Source organism: Cetorhinus maximus, chromosome 23, assembly GCF_964194155.1.
Source record: "Cetorhinus maximus chromosome 23, sCetMax3.hap1.1, whole genome shotgun sequence".
Lineage (NCBI taxonomy): Eukaryota > Metazoa > Chordata > Chondrichthyes > Lamniformes > Cetorhinidae > Cetorhinus > Cetorhinus maximus.
In genome coordinates, this window is record NC_135901.1 from 57,329,634 (window position 1) to 57,344,702 (window position 15,069).

Consider the following 15,069-nt stretch of genomic DNA (forward strand, 5'->3'; position numbering starts at 1 on the left):
AACCTTCAGTTGGAAGGTAACACTCTAGTGGTTCAGCCTCGGTTCTTTCACCGCCTGGGTTCAATTCTGTCTTGATGTTGTGCAAAATGTCATAACTAGCAGCCAATTTATGGTTTGAAAAAGTGTCAAATTAGACTCAAAACCTTCACTCTGTTTCTCCCCTCACATTTGCTGTCAAACCTTCTGAGAACTTCCAATACTTTCTGTTTTTATTATACTTATGATCACAAGAAATAGAAGCAGGAGTAGATCACACGGCTCATCGAGCTTGTCCCATCATTCAATTCGATCATGACTGATCTTGGCTTCAACTCCATTATCCTGCCCGTTCCCCATATCCCTTAGTCCCCCGAGAGACCAAACATCTGTCCATCCCAGCCTTAAATGTATTCAATGATGGAACATCCACAACCCTCTGGGTAGAGAATTCAAAGGTTCACAACCCTTTGGATGAAGTAATTTCTCCTCATCTCAGCCTGAAATTATCGACCCTTTACCCTGAGACTGTGCCCCAGTGTTTTAGACTCCCTGACCAGCAGAAACAATCCCTGTGTCTACCCTATCAAGCCCTCTCAGAATTTTAGAGGTTTCAATCAGATTGGCTTTAATTCTTCTAAACTCCAGAGAATAGATTCCAGAGACCAATTTAGTGAACCTTCCCTGCACCGTCGCCAATGCAAGTCTATTCTTTTATAAATATGGAGATGAAAACAGCACACGAGATTCCAAATACCGTCTCACCAAAACCCTGTAGCAATACCTCTTTATTCTTGCTCTCCAATCCCCTTGCAATAAAGGCCAACATGCTGATCCTGCATGCTAGCTTTCCACATTGCTTGTACAAGCACAGCCAAGTTTCTTTGAACATCAGCACTTACAAATTTCTCACATTTTAAAAGCATTCTGTTATTCTCATTTTTATAACCAAGTGAACATAATCGCACCTGCCTACATTATAATCCATCTGCCATCTTGTTGCCCACTGACATGACCTTACGATACAGGTTTTGTTGAAGAGCCATACGGACCCGAAACGTTTACTTTATTCCTCTCCGCAGATGCTGTCGGACCTGCTGAGTTTTTCCAGGTATTTTTTTTTTGTTTTGTATTTCCAGCTTTAATCTCTTTACAGTGCTGTGCTCAAAGTTTACCTTGTTACCAAATTTCATAAAAATTAATAGCAGGCCCCAGTGAGAATTGAACTCACGACCCCTGGTTTACAAGACCAGTGCTCTAAACCACTGAGCTGTGGAGCCACTTTAGCTATCCGACTCACAGTAAGTCTCCTAGTGGAACTAGGAACAGGACAACGTTCTGCATGGATAATATTTGATAGACCTGGAAATGCCTGAAAGGGAGAACAGAAAGTTAACGATGCGACATGAAAGCAGCAGAAGTTGACGTGTGTCAGTTGTTTTCAGTGATGAATGTCTGCCGCGGTAATGTGAGAGATTTTACTGCCGACTGTTTACACTGACACAAATATCACTCCTGACCAATCAATCACAACTGCTCTTTGAAGGCAGCGCGCCAGGCCGAATGGCCTCTTTCTTTGCTGTAACTGTCTACAATTTTATGTTTCCCAGCATAATTTCCCAGTCATTCCGACATTTTATTACACGCTTGGGGGAATGTACTTTTTTACATTCTCGCTTTTGAAGTCAGGACACTGAGCAAACTCAAAGTTTTTCTTAAATTCCTGAGCAGGATTTGGAACCAGACCAGTTGAACGACATTTTATTGGTGCCAATCCTTCACTGCAGCTACCCCTTAAAAACACCTCTGGTGAAAGTGTCTGAAAAATGGCAATTGTGGCCCAGATAAAGCACGTTGCAAGAGTTATAGACAACTTTCCTCGTGATTTAGAGGTGAGGATTCGGCCCTTTCACCGCCGTAGTCCGGACTCAATTCCCGGCCAGGCAATGAAGGTTTATTGATCTGGTACAAACTGTTAAAACAGGCGTGATTTACTTATTGATTAAAAACGGAAAACGCACAACAGCTCCGCCCGAATCAGTGGAGAGAGAGTTGGAGTTTCACATCAGAGCTGCAAATGTCACACGTGGAACAGCTTCGAGAAGAAATACAGTTCCTCATGTCCGAGGGGTATCAGTTTGGACTGTTTGTATTTACAAATTCATTCTCTCGATGTGTCCATTGCCTTAACCACTCGGCCACAAGGACTCGGTGTCTGTTTAAATGTTGCTCAGTGAAAATTTCAATCTCCCTCCGCTTTGTAACATACGGACACTTAATAACTGAACAGTCTCCACTCAGAAATACAGAAAGAAAATTCCTCTTGAACCTTTTAAACCGGTTTTTATTTTCTCTGTACGATTTTAATATGAAGCCACACAAGTAAGGTGAATAAAGTGGGGATTGCTAAAAATGAGGAACTGAACCACATTGACACACACAGCGGGACACTCACAGACATACACATCGACAGTGACAGAGGCCTAAGGAGAGACAAACACCCAGAAAGATAGGATGTCTCCAAACTCGCTCAGTTTTACTCCATTTCCGTCTGCAGATTTCGCAAATCCTTGCAGATGAATGGAAATAAGAAAGCGCAGAAGTTTTTGTTTGATTCTATTTATCCGGTAACTAATTCTGTTGGTCAACATCGGGAATAATGATAACCGCAGTCAGCAAAACAACATTGGGGAAACCCCGATGGATGTCAGAACCATCGCCCTCAACACTCGTCCGCTACTAACAGCACTTCCTGAGGGAGAACATGTTCATATCAAATCAGAGCATTCAGGAGATGGCGTATTGGCATTGTCACTGGGCTAGAAACCCAGAGATAAAAGCAAAATACTGTGGATGCGGGAAATCTGAGTGAAAACAGAAAATGTTGGAAATTCAGCATGTCTGGCAATATTTCTGGAGAGAGAAATAAAGTTAATGTTTCAATTCCGTGTGACTCTTCTTTGGTGTTCTTTGAAAGCAGCACACAGGGCCGAATGGCCTCTTTCTTTGCTGTAACTTTCTATAATTTGATATTTCCCAAACACCACTTCTTTCACACTTATTCTGCCATTTTATAATCCACTTTTGCGAGTGGGTTCAAAGCTCAACTACGTGCACAAGACTGGAAGGAGCCTGCGACTGTGGATAATCGGCACTCTGCACATTCCTGTCTTCAGTGTCTGGGAGAATCAGGAAGATGAGATCCCAGATTATCTTTACCATGTCATCAGCAAACTCATTCTTTCTAAAATCATTGGGTCCCACATTCTCTGTCCCTGCTTTCCAGGGAAAGCTTGGGTTCATGAACTGACTGTGTCTGCATCAAGCAGCTAAATGACCTGGTAGCTAGACGGGCAGAGGGAGCTGGAGGCGAGGCAGGGACAGAAGCAGAAACAGATGCGACATGAAAGTGTTTAGAAGTGTGTCAGTTACTTTCAGTGATGAATGTCTGCCATATGTTCCCTTGTCAGTTTCACAACAGCCGCAGTGATCAGGTTGGTGGGTTTAGGAAACTGACAGTTACACATGAGCAGCTTGTGGGGATATTTCACCTCACTGTCAATTTCATGTCCCAGCTCACAGAAACCGTTGTTGTAATTGACTGAAGAATTCATTGCATTTAAAATGGAAACATGGATAAAAGCAGCGTCAATAAATGAAACGGAAACGAAAATTTGCCAGTTTCCCTGGTGGTCTAGTGGTCAGGATTCGGCGTTTTCACCGCTGCGGCCGGGTTCGATTCCCGGTCAGGAAATGCAGTTTTATTGATCTTGTGGAATTGTCAAAATGAGTATTAATTACTTATTGATTGAAAACATTTAGCAGCTCCACCAGAATCAGTTTAAGTTTAGCCTCAGAGCTGGAAATATCACACTTAGAACAGGCCGGGAACAAAGACAGAAGCGGAGTGAAAGAAGGACAAGAGAAGGGCTGTTTGCAAAGCACTGGCCATAGGGATGGTGGTGCCAGGCAAAATATGGGTGGGAGAAGGGCAAATTCTGGTGCCTACTGTTTGCATTGACAAAAATATCACTCCTGATGGATCAACCAATCACAAGACTAATTGAACGACACATTAATGGTGCCAATCCTTCACTGGAGCTCACCGCGACCAAAGAGCACTGTTATCATCAGCCTGTTATGTAACTTCGTGCAGTATATCTGCTGAACAATATAAGCTTATCACAGCTCTGTTTTCTTTACATTGAAATCCAGTGCGAAAATGCGAGAAATTTCAAAGCTGAACAACGTAGACAAGACTGGAAGGAGTGTGTGACTGTGGATAATCGGCACTGTGCACATTCCTGTAATCAGTACCTGGAGAATCAGGAAGATCCTGGTGTCTCTTTAGCCTGTTATCTGTAAACCGATCACGTTGTGTATTATGCTCGCACTAACTGACTGTGTGTGGTCAAACAGCTCCTGGAAGGGCGGAGAGAGCTGGAGGTGAGACAGAAAGAGATGTGACATGGAAGTGCTTTGAATCAGTGGTGAATGTCCGTCGTGTGCCAGTTTCAAAGGAACAGAGGTTGGTGGTTATTTGTTTGAAAGAAGCTGCACTCAACGTGTGCCGAGCCCACGACACTGAGATTAAGAGCCTTTGATCTACCAGTTGAACTAGCCGGGCACACATGACATAAGTATCCCATATTCCAACATACATGGAGATAACTGTTGCTTTCCACCTGCAGCCTCAGCTGGTTCTGAACTTCAAAGTGTAGAAGGTAATCGAAGGTTCTTGATTGGTAAGGGGATCAAAGGTTACGGGGAGAAGGCGGGAGAATGGGGTTGAGAAACTTATCAGCCATGATTGAATGGCGGAGCAGACACGATGGGCCGAATGGCCTAATTTCAGCTCCTATGTCTTATACACAAGCCCCAAGGTTGCAATACATTCCTGTCAATCGTCAATACCATCATTCACACCTTCCACTTCTTAGCTGAACCTCCTTCCAAACATCGCAAACTCCTCTTGTATCTTTCATCTTGATAATTTTCTCTGTAACATTTTCATCTGAAGCTGCACAACTAATGTGAATAAGTTTGTGATGGTAAAAATGTGTTCAGCTCCTCGGGAAACTGAATCACATTGACACACACAGAGGAACACACACAGGGATAGACACCGAGAGTGACAGAGGGCAAGGGTTTGTCTCTAAGGAGAGACAAACGCCCAGAAAGCAAGCATGACACCAAGTTTTGCTCCATTTGCACTGCAGGTTTCGTGAATGAACAGAAGGAGGAAAACGCCCGCTTGTATTGACGGATTTTATTCAATGTAACCGACAATTAACTCTGTGGATACAGAGTTAAAACCAGGAATAATTAGAAGCAGGAAACCCCAATGGATTTGGACTCCATCGCCTAAATGACTGCCCCTATGCACAGGGTAATTTTGTTGGTATAAGATTATAGGCGGCCACAGCAGAGAAGGGAAGGAGGAAATTCGGCCCACCGTGTCCGTGGCAGCTCATGGAAGAGGAATTCAGCTAATTCAACAATCTCGCCTTTTCTCCGTCGCCATTTATATTTTTATTGTCTCTCCTCAGTGTTACTGTTAATGTGAAACACCGCATTAACACTGCTTTAACCGTGAGCTGGCACTTCTTCGACCAATAGTGCAATTTTAGCAGCAGTGGGATTTGAAATCACGCCTCAATAAAGAATGAGACCTTAAACCATTATCAACCACTACAGCTGCGCTACCAAGCTCACGATCTACTCCACATCGCCTTGACTAGATCTGGACTCCATTGCCTGAACCACTCGGCCACGATGACTGGTCCTATGGATGGGTTAGTGTTGTTGGTATAAAATTATAGATGTCTACAGCAGAGGAGGAGGAAATTCGGCCCAGTCTGTCCATACCAGCTTATGGAAGAGGAATTCAGCTAATTCGACAACCCCACATTTTCTCCACAGCCATTTATATTTTTATTGTGTCTCCTCGTTCTTCCCATTAAAGTGAAACACCGCACACACCTGTTTTAACTGTGAGCTGGCATCTTTTCGACCAATAGGACAAGTTAGCAGCAGTGGGATTAGAAACCACGCCTCAATAAAGAGTGAAACCTGAAATCAGCACCTACAACAACTCAGCTGAATCATCGAGCTCAGGATGCTACTGCCCATTACTACTGAAACAGAACAGAATCAAAGCAGCATCAATACTTCATAAGGCCCCACAAGCCTCCTCCGTCACTTAATAAGATCATGGCGGATCCCCAACCTCAACACCAATTTCCCACCCGATCCCGATCGTCCTTCATTCCCTTAGAGTCCAAAAATCAGGAGAATTTTTGGATGTTTTTCTTCCATTGATCCGAGAGTTCTGTGGACACCTGGTTGAAATCAACAATAATAAGAAGCACAGTCGGTAAGATTGGAACTTTCCTGGGGAAACCCCAGTGGATTTTAAAAGCATATTTTTCACCACTCAATGAAAAGTGACACCTTCAACCACCTAGAGCCAATCTACCGAACTCAGGATATTAGTGCCCATCACCTTGGCTGGTATTGCTACTCAAATAGAACAGGAGCAAAGTAGCAGAAATACTTCATAGGGCCCCACAAGCCTCCTCCGTCACTTAATAAGATCATGGCGAATCTCCAGCCACAAAACCAATTTCCCTCCCGATCCCGATAGCCATTCATTCCCTTAGAGTCCAAAAATCAGGAGAATTTTTGGATGCGTTTTCTTCCATTGATCCGGGAGTTCTGTGGACACCTGGTCGAAATCAGCAATAATAAGAAGAACATTTGGTAAGGTTTGAATTTACCTGCGGAGACTCCAATGGGTTTTAGAACCACCCATTTAACCACTCGGCTACAGTGATTGACCAAGGATCCAATGCTTTTCACTCATTCATCAATAACAACATTCACAGCTTCCGCTTCTCAGCTGCACCTCCTTCCAAACATTGGGATCCATTTTCCTCAGGATTTGTTTCTGGATTTAATGTTTAGCTGCTTTGTGAACTCATTTTGAAATCAGAATCGCTTCAATATCCAACACAGTTTGAATTGCAAACCTGACGGATAAACAATGGAAAAATGTCACTCGGTAACACAAATCCCATGGTGCTCATTTTCAGATTCACAACTGTTAACTTTTCAATGAAATGAAGGAATTTTACAATGAAAAGATTTAGAAAGTTGGTGTGACTTTTATTTGTGACTCACTCACTCGGGTATTCTGTAAATGCTGCTCGGAGGTTTAGTGAACGGGATATAATCTACCTGTGTTTTCCTGAGCCTGTGCTCGGTGTATTGGGAGGTTTGGCCCTGGTTGGAGTACCTTGCGTCCCAGGGATGGGCAGTAACCCGCTGATTGAAGCTGCAGTCGCCGCTTTCTGCTGGCAGCGGGTGATTGGAGAGTGCGGGGCCGGAATATTGCTGCTTTTCTGTTTTTCCCTGTCTCACTCACTGTGGAGCTGAGGAAGAGAATTATTGATGTATTTGTTTCAATCCAATAACTTCATAAATTTCCAATGGGTTAGATATCGGTACATGGTCAGACTAATTGTTTTCTCATTATATTTGAAATTAATATTCGACAAAAGCCACTTACCTGGGAGCTCACTGGTTAACACTGGAACTGGCAACATTTTGGGGGTCATTCGTTTCAGCACAAGTACCCAATGACAGTCTGGAACTGTGTGATAATCAATGCTGATGGGGAGAAAACAGTGAAAGCTTCGCCCCTAGGTGGTCTCGAACCACCAACCTTTCAGTTAACAGCCAAACGCGCTGACCAATTGCGCCAGAGACTGATGCAGCCTCTAACCAGAGTATCAGTGAGTTAAAGCTTCAGATTGCTGCTACTGGAATGACAATTCTCTCGATCAATTTTACTCTTCCAAAATAAAGAGTGGGGCATTCATTGTGGATACATGGAAACAGCCTGATCCCACCCACTGCAGGCACATCCATGTCACCGGGAACCAGCTCTCCTATAACCGGTGCCGTCTCCCTTCGAGTCTTTGCGTGTCTTGACTGTTACCAAGTATTCTGATTGTCCCGAAGCCGATATTAGGTTTGGAATTCCTGATGTGCAGAAACGAGAATCCTTTCAATAACTCAGATCAGTTAATTTCACTGAGAACATCAATAATGTCAATGTTCTAGCGTCTTAAAGAAGGGAAAGGTGCCTTGACTGTCTCTGGTCAGTCGAACAGTTCCCCCTTCATTCTTCCCTGATTCCGGTTCCCAAAGAGTTTCTAAAGATTCACAAAGCTGGAGACTGGGTTTTCTGGTTTGGTTCCTTCTCCATTTTCCCACCTGCCAACTGACAATATTTTACAAAATTTAGCCTCAATCCTCCACCTTGCATCATGTCCAGTGATGAGGAAATTCAGTTTTGTGGAGAGATTATAGAGACCAGGATTGTTCTCTTTAGAGCAAAGAAGATTGAACAGAGATTTCACGGAGCTGTTCGAAATAATGGGGGTGGTGGTGGTGGGGACGGGCGGCTTGATAGAGCAGAGAGGGAGAAACTGTTTCCACTGACAAGGGTCAGTAACCAGAGGGCTGGGATTTATGATAATTAAAGAAGACAGATTTGCATTTATATAGGGTTTTCCGGACCAGGGGACGTCTCAAAGCGCTTTCCAGCCAATTAAGGACTTTTTGAAGTGTCGTCATTGTTGTGATGCAGGAAACACGGCAGCCAATCACCGCTCAGCAAACTCACACCCCACCCCACCCCCCACAACAAACAGCAACGTCATAATGAGCAGACAACCTGTTTCAGGTTTGGAACTGTGCTTCAGGCAGTGGCTTTAAAATCCATTAGCGTCTCACCGCTCAGGTTCAACTCACGCTGATATGCTTCTCACCTTTCATGACTTTCTCCATGTCCCTGCTGAATTCATTCAGGGTTAAGTGTATTAAAAACCTTCCACCACTGGATCGAAATCATGTGCAAAATGACAAGAACACTTTGCACTGATCTTACTCAGTCCCATGACATCAAAGGGAAGAAGGTAAATTTTGCTGGAATGGGTTGTAAGATTATCGAATGACTGTGAAGGCAGCAGCAGTGCAGATGGAAATGAAACAATTATAGAAAGAGACAGCACAGAAAGAGGCCATTCGGCCCAGCGTGCTGCTTTAAAAGAGCAGTTGTGATTGGTTGATCAGGAGTGATATTTGTCCCAGTTTGAAAAGTTGGAAGAAAAATCTGTCCCATTCCCATCCACATTTTGCACCATCATCCCTTTAGTCAGTTTCTCTCTCATGCCTTGTAACCTATCACAGTCCTTCCCTTTTGGCCTTTCACTCCCCTCTCTCCGCCTCTGGACTTGTTTTCCACCTGTTCCATCTCTGAATTTCCAGCTCTTGTGAAAGTTCATCCAGCTGGAAGATTAACTCTCTTTCTCACTCCACAGACGCTGCCAGACCTGGTTTCTTTTAAGAAGGAATTCCTATTCACTGTGACAGTTCACACAGCGGGAAAGAAAAGGTTTCCCTGACTGGGAATTGAACCTAGGTTGCAGCGGTGAAAGCACCAAATCTTAAGCACAAAACTCTCCGACTTCCAGTGAAGCCGAGGACAGTTTTCACTCAGAAACCAGCAACTGTGATATTAACAAAGCGGGATGGAGAAAGACTCAGTTTGAGCAGTGATACTGCTGGAGGAATGGAGAGCTGGGGATCAACCATAAATGCAGCAAAGTTTAGAAAAAAAACAGTAACATCCAGCATAGGGCTGGAACCCACATCCCTCGGGTTAAAAGTCTCAGGCTCTACAGACTGAGCTAACAATGCATAAAGTGAAAAAAAAGTGTTTTTTCACCTGGAGCCTCAGCTTGTTCTGAATTTCAAAGTGTAGAAGGTAATCGACCTACAAAAGTCCCAAGGTTGCAATACATTCCGCTCAATCATCAATAACATCATTCACATCTTCCACTTCTTAGCTGCACCTCCTTCCAAACATTGCAAATTCCTCTTGCATTTTTCAACCCGATATTTTTCTCTGTAACATTTTAACATGAAGGTGCAGAATTAATGTGAATAAAGCTTGTGATTGTAAAAATGTGTTCACCCCCTTGGGTACTGAACCACACTGACACGCACAGAGGAACACACACAGGCACATTCACCGAGAGTGACAGAGGCCTAAGGGGAGACAAACACCCAGAAAACAAGGATGGCACCAACTTGGCCAATTATTGTTCCATTTCAGACTGCAAATTTAGTGAATGTTTGCAGATGAACAGGAATTAGAAACACAGGGCTGCTGGGGTGTTCTTGATTTTATTTAACCGATAATTAATTCTGCAGATAGCTTGCTGCAATCGGGAATGATGAGAAAGGGAATTGGTAGAACTCAAACCAAAGTCCCCAATGGACACATCACCTTAACCACTCAGCCAGGACTGCCCACTAATAAACTCATATTGTATAAATAATAGAATAGATACAGGGAGTTTCAGAGGAAAAAGGCCTTCCAGTCCATGCCATTGCCCCACCTTTTCCCAGTCACCCTGGGATTTACACGGCCTCTCCTCAATCTTCCGTCCGGAATACAACACTGCACAGCTCAGCTGCCCCTTCGCCGCACGGAGAATTTTTTGGAAGCGCCTTAAACAACAAATCACTCGAAAGTTTGGCAGCGGTGGGAGCTGAGCCCTCATCACCATAGAGGCTGAGACTGGAACCAACAAATGAGCTCACTCAGTCTCACTACCATATTCACATTAGACACAGCCATTGTCTTGATTGGCATTGGCACTGGATTAGCAAATTAAAAAAACTATGATCAGGAAAGGGCAGAAACCTGATTGGAGGGATTGAAACCTGGAGTTCTGGGAAAGATGGACATGGATTTGGGGGATTACAAAACATTTAAGGATTTTTGAGAGGAAAGTGAGGCTGGAGATGGGGCGGCAGCATGCAAAGATGGAGGAGTGAAGGGTTTGTTTTTATTTAAGGTCAGCAGTAATGATGGAAGATTTAAAGGAGAGGATCCCCCTCTCCCCAGTACCTGAAAAGAGAGAATCGTTGACAATGACGGCAAACATGGGGAAGTTGGGTGGTCAGTAGTTTAGTGGGAATAGGGTCAATGGAGCAGGTGATGCACACAGAGGGCACTGAGAGGGCATGAGGGGAGATGGGGGGAAACAAAAGAAAGATGTGGGTTCAGGGCTCGGACAAGGGGGATCTTTAGAGACAGTTTGTCCCGGTGGGCTAGTGGAAGGGAGGGAAGCAGCAGAGGCAGCTGATTGGATTGTCTCAATCTTAGTGACAAAGAAGCTCCATGAGCTCCTCACACTTGTTTTTGGAGGTGAGGATGAAGGAGACGGGGGAGAGGGAGAGACCTTCAAAAGGAACTAAATTATGTTCGAGATATTAAAAAGGCTCGACACTCTGTTTACCTAACACAAAGCTGATTTATTTGAATTTTATCCAAAATATATAACTGGACTGGAGTTTATTGACATCAGCAGAAAGAGACCCCAATGAACATTGTTCAGGCATGAATGTCATTAGGAAGGAAATCCAATCCCTGCAGTTACTTGTGAACACGCTGGTGTGTCAGCAGGTGGGATGACCGAGTGAATCTCTTCCCACACTCAGGGCAGGTGAATGGCCTCTCCCCAGTGTGAACATGCTGGTGCATAAGCAGTGTGGATGACTGAATGAATCCCTCCCCACACACAGTGCAGGTAAACGGCCTCTCCCCAGTGTGAATGCGCTTGTGTTTCAATAGGGTGGATGAATCAGCAAATCCCTTTTTACATACGGAGCAGGTGAACGGCCGCTCCCCAGTGTGAGCTCGCTGGTGTGTCTGCAGGGTGGATAACTGAGTGAATCCCTTCCCACACTCGGAGCAGGTGACTGGCCTCTCTCCAGTGTGAGTGCATCGATGAATTTCCAGCTGGGATGGTCTATTGAATCCTTGCCCACAGTTCCCACATTTCCACAGTTTCTCCCCAGTGTGAACTCGCTTGGGCTTCAGTAGAGTGGATGCATCAGCAAATCCCTTTTCACACACAGTGCAGGTAAACAGGCTCTCCCCAGTGTGAACCTGCTGGTGTGTCAACAGGCTGAATAAGTGAGTGAATCCCTTCCCACACTCAGAGCAGGTGAATGGCCTCTCCCCAGTGTGAATTCACTTGTGTTTCAGTGGAGTGGAAGAATCAGAAAATCCCTTTTTACACACAGAACATGTGAATGGCCTCTCTCCAGTATGAATGTGCCGATGAATTTCCAGCTGGGATGGGTAACTGAACCCCTTCCCACAGTCCCCACATTTCCATGGTTTTTCTCCAGTGTGACTGCACCTGTGTTTTGACAGGCCAGATGATCGGCTGAAGCCTTGTCCACACACAAAACACGTGTACGGTTTCTCCCCACTGTGAACGGTGCTTTTTCCTTCCATGTTCAAAATCCAACGATAAATTGGGCGACTCTGTCAGATCCTGATGTGATGTTTGGCTTCAGTTTCCCGACTGCAAATCCTCCCCTTCTATTACCCTGTGAAATTGATTTAAAACAGAAAAAATGGAGTGAGAGAGAACCCACAAAAACACAAAGGCAGGTTGTGAAATTGAGCTGAATGAATCTGAGAATTTGTGGGGCCGGCACGAGGAAAAAGTGACCATGAAAACTGCTGGATTGTCATAAAAACCAAACTGGTTCACTAATGTCCTTCAGGGAAGGGAACCTGCCATCTGGTCTGGGCCTAAGCAAGACTCTGGCCTTTATGAGATGAGGGAATGAGAGACCGAGAGAGAGAGGGAGATGGGAGAGGAAAGGTTGAAGGAGAGGTATGTTATACATCTACAACTTGACCAGAACTTTGACAGAATCTCCCAAATCCTCAACCTCCACCACCTAGTAGGACCAGGGTAGCAGGTGTTTGTGACACACCATCATCTCCAAGTTCCCCTCCACGTCACACACCATCCTGACTTGTCTGACATCCAGTCCTGGATGAGCAGCAATTTCCTTTAGTTAAATATTGGGAAGGCTGAAGCCATTGCCTTCAATCCCCGCTACAAACTCCATGCCCTAAACACCGACTCCATCCCTCTCCCTGACAACTGTCTGAGGCTGAAGCAGACTGTCAACAACCATGGTGAAATATTTCATCCCAAGATGACCTTCCAGCCACATATCCACATCATCACCAAGACCGCCTATTTCCACCTCAGTAATAAAAACAGAAAATGTTGGAAATACTCTGGAAAGATACAAAAATGATGGGTTGGGGTCAGTGGAAGGGCGATTTGATGGTGGAGGCGAGGGATGGGAGAACAAAAGGGAAGGTCTGTGCTCGAGTGGATTCACCTCAGTAATATCGCCCGACTTTGCCTCTGCCTCAGCTCAACCATTTCTGAAACTCTCATCCATTTCTTTGTTCCTCTAGACTTGAATATGCTGACACTTACCTATCCGGCCTCTCACATTCAAGCTCGATAAACCTGGGATCATCCAAAACTTCACTGTCTGTATCGCAGACTCACAGAATTGTTACAGCAAAGAAGGAGGCCATTCAGCCCGTCCTGTCTGTACCGGCTCTCCAAATGAGCCCGAATCTTAGTGCCATTCCCCCACCTTCTTCCCATAACCCTGCACATTCTTCCTTTGCAAGTAATAATCCAATTCCCACTTGAATGCCTTAATTGAACCTGCCTCCACCACACTGTCAGGCAGCACATTCCAGATCTTAAACATTCGTTGTGTGAAAAAGCTTCTACTCATGTCTCCATTGATTCTTTTTTCAATTGCCTTAAATCTCTTCCCTTTCATTCTCAATCTTTCCACCAATGGGAACAGTTTCCCCTGATCTACTCTGTCCAGACCCCTGATGCTCTCCCGATCTACTCTGTCCAGACCCCTGTTGATTTTGAATACCTCTAATCATAACTAAATAAATTTTAATCACATCAAGTCCCTTCCCCCCATCGCCACTCTGCTCATTGAACTACACAGGCCCCCGGTTAAGCAGAATCTCAATTTTTAAATTCACATCCTTGGTTACAAATCCCTCCATGCTCTCTTCCTCTCTATTTCCAGTCACACAGATGTTTAAAATCTTATCCCATATGCAAAACAGATAAACCTTATTCCTTCCGCATTCAAAGGCCGATGGCATTCAGGTTCCGAGGAGTTGAGTGACCCTGTCAGATTTTATTTTGATTCTTGATTTGAGTTTCCTGTCTGTAAATCCTCCCCTTCAAATATTCTGCAAAAGAAATTTACAAGATCTATATCAGACGGAACAAACGTTTCTCTTGGTTTGAGTTTACTGTGTGTAAATCCTCCCCTTCGAACCCCCTGTAAAAGGAGTTTCCAAAATCCATCCCTGAGTGTCCAGGATAGAAATGCACAACATTCTCTCCTCCTGCTACCTGGACCAGGATGACCGCGCATGCGCTCTGCTGCACATTGCCCCCTATAAAGATGGCGGCCGTTACCCCGGGCGGGGCGAAGGGAGAAATCCAGACTTTTTCGGCCCGTTCTCTGCAAACACAAGACCGGTACCTTGTTATTTGGGGTCTGCGGCCTGCACTGTGTCATTATGAAGCCTCCCTGCCCACTCAGCTGACTCTATTCCTCCTCAGACACCCACTAACTCTGTTAGTTTACTCCACTCGACATTCAACATCGGCTCTGAGCAGCTTCAGTCACAGACCAGCACTGCGCATGCTCATTAAACAGACGAAATGCGCATGCAATAAACACACACACACACGCACACAGGCACGCAGAGTAATGCGCATGTGCAGGGAGTTGCTTTAATGAGGATAGGGCACATTCTGCCCTGCAGCGAATGCTGGGTGACCACCCCGCCATTCAAAGGCGATAATGTGCAACAGAAACAGATCAGAATACGATGCCAAGGGGGAAAGGTATAAACTTCTTGAATAAATCGATGCAGTGACCAAATTGGCCTGGCCTCCACCATAATTCTCTCCTGGATGTAATGAACAGCAGAACCAAACCCTACAGTTAGACCTGAACTCAGTGGAGTCTCAGGAGTTGGGCTGAGCTGGTGATCTTTTGTTTTCTCCCAAACATGGAACATTTAACCTGCCTCTTGCCAGCAGCGATTCTCTGACTGTGGATCAAATCCTTTGAATT

At 44.8% G+C, this 15,069-nt stretch overlaps 1 protein-coding gene and 1 non-coding gene across 2 annotated transcripts in view; both read right to left on the bottom strand.

Annotated features, from left to right (window-relative positions):
* Positions 1-1,182: 1,182 nt before the first annotated feature.
* Positions 1,183-1,256, bottom strand: trnat-ugu (transfer RNA threonine (anticodon UGU)). Its single transcript has one exon. It is a non-coding gene; the product is annotated as a tRNA-Thr (tRNA).
* Positions 1,257-11,491: 10,235 nt separating this feature from the next.
* LOC144698060 (uncharacterized) overlaps positions 11,492-15,069 on the bottom strand; it is a 30,240-nt gene continuing 26,662 nt past the window's right edge. Inside the window, exon 3 of the mRNA XM_078569988.1 lies at positions 11,492-12,076. Within this exon, the coding sequence (XP_078426114.1) occupies positions 11,492-12,076 (585 nt within the window). The remainder of the gene's footprint in view (positions 12,077-15,069) is intronic.